At 42.9% G+C, this 6822-nt stretch overlaps 1 protein-coding gene across 1 annotated transcript in view; it reads right to left on the reverse strand.

The window, feature by feature from the left end:
* Positions 1 to 270: 270 nt before the first annotated feature.
* Positions 271 to 6822, reverse strand: part of AADACL2 (arylacetamide deacetylase-like 2) — an 18379-nt gene continuing 11827 nt past the window's right edge. The window contains exon 5 of the mRNA XM_006771134.2: positions 271 to 1174. Coding sequence (XP_006771197.2) covers positions 572 to 1174 — 603 coding nt within the window. The 3' untranslated portion in view covers positions 271 to 571. The remainder of the gene's footprint in view (positions 1175 to 6822) is intronic.

Genomic DNA, 6822 nt, shown 5'->3' on the forward strand with positions numbered 1-6822 from the left:
ATGCCAGCCTTTGAGATTAAGGTAATTTGGCCAGAGCAAGGAGTACCGTTAGCCCCCCGGTGAAAGAGGCAGGGGCCTCCAGAGTGAGCATGTCTCTCACCAGTACCTTAATTTTGGCCCAATGTTACTAGTATTGGACTTCAGGCCCAGGAACTCTAGAGAATAAATTTCTGTTGTTTTAAACCACACAATTTGTAGTAATTTGTTATAACAGCCACATGAAACTAATACAATTTCCCTACGATGTTTTCCTTACGTTTTTTTCTCTTCCCACTTAAAATACAGTTTCTGTACCTGTATGGATATTGTCTTCTCTTACTTGTCAGTATTATTCTTATTTCTAAACTTTAATAAGCACTGGTCTCTATCAGGACCAACATAATTCTAATAACCATAAGTAATGAGAAAAAAGGATCACGTGCAGGTTTTGTGAGTCAAAAATATTCCTAGTTTGAGGATATGCAGCAATCATTATAACTGATTCAAGCCTAGATTTAGACAATACAAATGGCATTGTTCTTTGTACTACAACTACAAAGTATCACAAAATACAATCGAGTTAGTGATGGATTTATAAATTCTTATCCAGCCAACTAATGTACATGTCTCTTATTCTGAGACCTAGATGTAAATTCAGGGGTGATGACATAAATGATAGAGCTCCATGGAATCCATCCTCAATATGTTCATGAGTAACTTGAACTCCAGCATTTTGAAGTCTTGAAACATACAAAAGTCCATCATCTCTCAGGATATCATGTTCACAGGTAAGGATAAAGGTTGATGGCAAATTCTGTAACTGGGAATCATTGGCCAACAAGGGTGACATTCTGATGTCCATAAGAGCTGGCAATGAATAACTAGTTCTTCCAAGAATTGGTTCAGTATAAACATAGTCCTTTCTGTACTTCTTGGGTAAGAGAGTACTCCAGTTAACAAACTTGAACAAAGGTCTTGATTCCAGCGGCATATGTTGGTTTCTTTTCAGTGCCTGGGGAAATGTTTTATCCTTGGTGATATATAAGCTCACAAGTTTTATGGCTATGTCCCTTGTCAGAACCACACCATTCTCATTTTCTCTGTGAGATGGCAAATACGAATCAATTACCTGTAAGTGAGGGTAAAGTAGAGCTTGTACCTTGATTTTATGTTTTATTTCAAGATCATTCTGCACCTGAAAAAAATATGATAATACCTTGTAAGGCAAAGACTTCCAAAACACCAGGAAGAGGAAATTTAATATTAATGGTTTAAGCAATCTTGAGCTATAAACAAATCTACACGAATTGATGTGATGTTATAATTATTTTCACAATATTTATAATGTCAGTGACATGAAAAAATGTCAAGCTCATTTTAACAGTAAAGTTTTTAACACTGTTTTTTTGTGTGAGAAAAAGAGAGAGATACAAGCTACCAGTTATAAATTACGTAAGTTCTAGGGATATAATATACAATATGGGGACTATCTACACTAATAAAAGAGAAAAATGGTAATTGGCATACGGCGCTACCCTTTTCATTGGCTAATCAGGGCTATATGCAAATTAACTGCCAAGTAAGATTGGCAGTTAACTGCCAACAAGATGGCGGTTAATTTGCATATGTAGGCACAATGCAGGGAGGCGAAAGGGAAAGCAGGAAGAAGCCCCCTGCCACTGACAGTGATTGGAAACCCAAGGCGGCTTTGCCCTGCCCCCCAGTCATGATTGGAGAATCAGGTGCCTTTTCCGCCCTGGCCAGTGATAGCAGGAAGTAGGGGTGGAGCCAGCGATGGGAGCTGGGCACGGTCAAAGCTGGCAGTCCCAGGAGCTAGGGGTTCCTTGCCTGGGCCTAAAGCGAAGCCCACGATCACGGGGCCACTGCAGCTGCGGGTCCCCGCTGCCCAGGCCGGACGCCTCAGCCAGAGGCGTCCTGCAGGGGCAGGGGCAGAGCCTGCGCGATTGCGGTGCCACCCCGGTGCCACTGCAGGTCCCTGCTGCCCGGGCTGGACACCTAGGCCAGAGGTGTTAGGCCTGGGCAGGGGACCACCAGCTCCCCGCGGTTGCAGGCTCCACCCCTGCCCAGTCCTAACGCCTCTGGCCGAGGTGTCCGGTCCGGGCAGCGGGGACCCGCTGCTGCAGCGGCCCCGCGATCGTGGGCTCCGCTTTAGGCCCAGGCAAGAGACCCCTAGCTCCCAGGACTGCCAGCTTCGACCCTGCCCAACTCCCATCGCTGGCTCCCCCCCTACTTCCTGCTATCACTGGCCAGGGTGGCAAAGGCGCCCGATTCTCCGATCATGGCTGGGGGGCAGGGCAAAGATGGCCCTGGGTCTTAGCTCCCCCCTGGGTTTCCTTCCGATCACTGTCAGTGGCAGGGGGCTTCTTCCTGCTTTCCCTTTCGCCTCCCTGCATTGTGCCTACATATGCAAATTAACCGCCATCTTTGTTGGCAGTTAACCGCCATCTTTGTTGGCAGTTAACCCCCATCTTTGTTGGCAGTTAACTGCCCTCTGCAGAGGCAACAAAAGCTAAAGATAAACAAGTGGGACTACATCAAACTAAAGAGGTTCTGCATAACAAAGGAAATAATAAATTGAAAAGGCAATCTGTAGAATGGAAGAAAATATTTGGAAATCTTATATTTGATAAGAAGTTAATGTTCAAAATATATAAAAACATTAGTAATATGCTAATTATATCTGACAGCCAGACGACCTTCTGGACATCCTTCTCGACAACCTTCTGGACCAAGCTGGGGCTGCAAGGGAAGCCCAGGTCCCGGGTGCCTGCTGGTGGCTGGAGGGAAACCTGGGTCTCAGGTGCCAGAGGGAAGCAGGTGCTGGCAGGGAAGGGAGGCGTACTCTTGCAGGAATTTCATGCATCAGGCCTCTAGTAGTTAATAATGCTATATTGTATATTTGAAGTTGCTAAGATAGTAGATCTTAGAAGTTCTCATCACATGAAAAATCATGTAACTACATGAGGTGATAGACTTATTGTGGCGATCATTCTACAATATATACATACATGGAATCATTATGTTTTATACCTGAAACATTATATTATGTTATATGTCAATTATGCCTCAATTTTAAAAAAGTATGATATATAGCAAAATTTTCGCCCTAATGAGCTATATCAAAGAGTAATTTGAAAGACGGAGAGCAGCAACCACAGTGATCTCCTCAATCTGAGGTAATGACAGAAAGAGCAGCAACCTGGTTTCATGACCATAATAGTAGCACAATCTAGAGCTATATTTGCTCTAGAAAATTGGGTGCCTTATCATCAATTGAGTTAGTGCACAAAATGAGTTCTATAGAGTAGGCAATGGGGGAAAGAGAAGAGAGAGCAAGAGAATGTTTTTGTCAAAACCCACCAATGGGAAAAAACTAAATACTATGTTCCTGAGGAAAATGAGGGTATATATAGCTTTGTAAAAATTATTGACTAAAAAAACAACAACAAAAACTTCCTTCAAAATGACAGAGTAGGTAAGCTCTGACTTTGCCTCCTCCTAAGTTCACATTAAGATTACAGCTACACTATGGGACAACCATCACTGAGAACCACCTGAAGACTAGCTGAACAGGATTCCTATAACTAATGATACAGAAGAAAAAGTCATAACTGAGACAGGTAGGCGGGGTGGAGATGCAGACAGGGCAGGTTCCATACCTGAGTATAATGAGTAAGAAACAGGAGGGATCTATCAGGTCCAACCCCACTTTGGGTTCCTAAATTCAGTGCTGGGAAGAGGAGTCCCCATGATATCTGTCTGTGAAAACCAGTGGCGATTGCATCTCAGACAGACAAATAAATGTCTGTGGGAGACCAGGACATGCTGCTCTTAAAGGGGCAGTGCAAAAACTCATTCGATCTAAACTCCAGCACAGAGGCTGCAGCTCAACAAGTGACAGGAACATCTGGGGAATAACTAAGTTGACTAACTTCTGGATGAGGGCTGGCATTCTCTCCAGGGACAGAATCACTGCTGGACCATTGTTCCTTTGCTGAGCTCTCCTCCCAGAAGCTGGCCCAGTGCAGGAAGGTGCCAAACTCATGCTCTCCATTAACTTGGGAAACATAGTTCACCCCACCCTGGTGACTCCCTAAGACCCCACCCAACTCAATTCCCTTGACTGGTCTGAGCCTCTTCCAGAAGTTTCTCCGTAGGAGTGGCCTGCCTTGGCTCATGCTGCAGACACACTCAAAGGACGGCAAACACCACATGAGTCATAGAACCCCTAGGCTTGTGCTGCAGACTTTTTCAAAAGGCCACAAATTCCATGCAAGTGGTTGCTCTTGGCTCATGATACAGACTCTCTCAAAGGTCGAAAAACCCCACACAAGCAGCAACAGGCCTTGGCTTAAATTGTAGCTCCTGTCACGTGGCCACAAGGTGAACAGACGTGATAACCAGTCTCAATTTACACTGTCGCTGCCATCAGGTGGCCCCAAACTGGACATAAGGGGAAGCCAGCCTAAGCCTTCAGCATAGGTCCAACTAAGCAGCCACGGACCCAGCACAAATGATGACTAGCCTCAGTTTGCATCAGTGCACCCACCAAAGGGTCTCAAAGCCAGAACAAGTGGCAGCTGGTCTCAGTTTGCAGCAGCCTCTCCCAAGCACATCCAAGTCCAGCACAAGTGGCAACTAACCAATCACTTTGTGGCTCCTACCAAGCAGCCCCAAACCCTGAACAAGCAGTGGCTGGCCTTGGCCTACACCAGAGCTCCTCCCAAGAGGTTCCAGACCTAACAAACAAAGGGGCAGGCTTCAGGCTGCACTGGGGTTTCACCCAATGAACTTCACAATTGACACAAGAAAAGGGCAGATCCAACTGGCCCCAGAGCCTCTGCTAAAGTGATTCTCACTCCCTGGGGTCAGCCCCTGCAGAACAACTCATCTAGTGTAGTTATGGCCAGTCCTCTCACCCAGTCAGTCCACTGATGTGCCAACAGCAAGGGAGGTCCCAGTACAGTAGGAGGGCCCACACAATTCACACAGGGGATGCCACTGGAACCTAGCTCTGGTGGCGAGGGAGATGTGCCACTATACTGCATAGGACACCTTCTACATAAGAACACTCTGCCAATACTGGAACATGTAATAGATCCACATAATACATAGAAATAAAGACAGGGAGTCAACCAAAAATGAGGAGACAAAGAAACAGGCCCTAAATGAAAGAATAGAACAAAACTTCACAAAAAGAACTAAACAAAATGCAAGCAATCTACTAGATCCAGTGTTTAAAACACAAGGATGTTCAATGAAATTGGGAAAAGAATGCATGAACTTAGTGAGAGCTTCCACAAAGTGACCCCCCCCACACACACACACAAATAGACAACAAAAACAACCATTCAGAGCTGAATTATACAATAACGGAAATCAATAAAACATCAGAGGGAATCAACAGCAATTAGATGAAATGGAAAATTGAATCAGTAATCTAGGAGACAGGCAGTGAAAAACTCCCAATGGAACAACACCAAAGACTAAAAAAGGAGGATAGTTTAAGGGACCACTGGGACAATATCAAGTATACCAATAATTGCATCAGAAAGGTCCCAGGAGGAGAACAAGGAATAATAAAAAAAAAAAAAAAAACTACTTGAAGAAATAATGACTGAAAACTTCCCTAACCTGGCAAAGGAAATAGACATACAAGTCCAAGAAGTGCAGAGATTCCCAGACAAGATGAACACAAAGAAGTCCACAGCAAGACATATTATAATTAAAATATCAAAGGTTAAATATAAAAGAGAATTTTATTTATTTTATTGATTGTTTTACAGAGAGGAAGGGAGAGAGGGAGTTAGAAACATCAATCAGCTGCCTCCTGCACATCTCCTATTGGGGATGTGCCTGCAACCCAGGTACATGCCCTTGACCGGGATCGAACCTGGGGCCCTTCAGTCCACAGGCCGATGCTCTATCCACTGAGCCAAACCAGTTTCGGCACAATAAAAGAGAATTTTAAATGCAGCAAAAGGAAATTGGCTATGCAAGATGGAGTTCCCACAAGCTGTCAGCTGATTTTGCCACAGAAACGTTGTAGAACAGAAAAGATTAGCATGAAATATTGAAAGTGATGAAAAGCAAAGACATAATGTTCACTTTGACAGCACATATGCTAAAAATTGGAAGAGCAAAGACTTACAATCAAGATTACTCTTCCCAGCAAGACTATCATTTAGAACTGAAGGAGAGTTAAGGAGTTTTCCAGACAAAGGAAAACTAAAGAAGTTCATCACCACTAACCCAGAATTATAAGAAATGATAAAGGGACTTATTTAAGTGGAAAAAAAAAGATCAAAGATATAAATACAAAAATATAAAAAAGAAAAGAATCTGACTGACAAAGGCAAACACTTTGCAAAAACAGTGAATCAACAAATTATAAAGCTCGAATAAAAATTAAATATACAAAGCAAATATAGATGGACACAAAGCAAGAGATACAGAGTAACATAGTAATAATAGGGCCTTAAATACCTCATTGAGATCAATGAATAGATAATTTAGACACAAAATCAACAAGCAAACCATGTCCTTAAACAATATATTAGAGCAGATGAACTTAACACATATTTTTAGAACATCTTACCTCAAAGCGGAGGAATACACTTTTCAAGTGCATATGGAATGTTTTCCAGGATAGGGCATATGTCAAGCCACATGATAAGTCTCAATAAATTTAAGAAGACTAAAATCATATCACACGTCTTCTTCAATCACAATGGTATGAGTTAAGTAAATAATAATAATAATAATAATAATAATAAAAAATGAAATAGCTGCTTGGACCTGAATTGAAGTGATTCTACATTT

This window comes from Myotis davidii, unplaced genomic scaffold, assembly GCF_000327345.1.
Source record: "Myotis davidii unplaced genomic scaffold, ASM32734v1 scaffold245, whole genome shotgun sequence".
Taxonomy (NCBI): Eukaryota; Metazoa; Chordata; class Mammalia; order Chiroptera; family Vespertilionidae; genus Myotis; species Myotis davidii.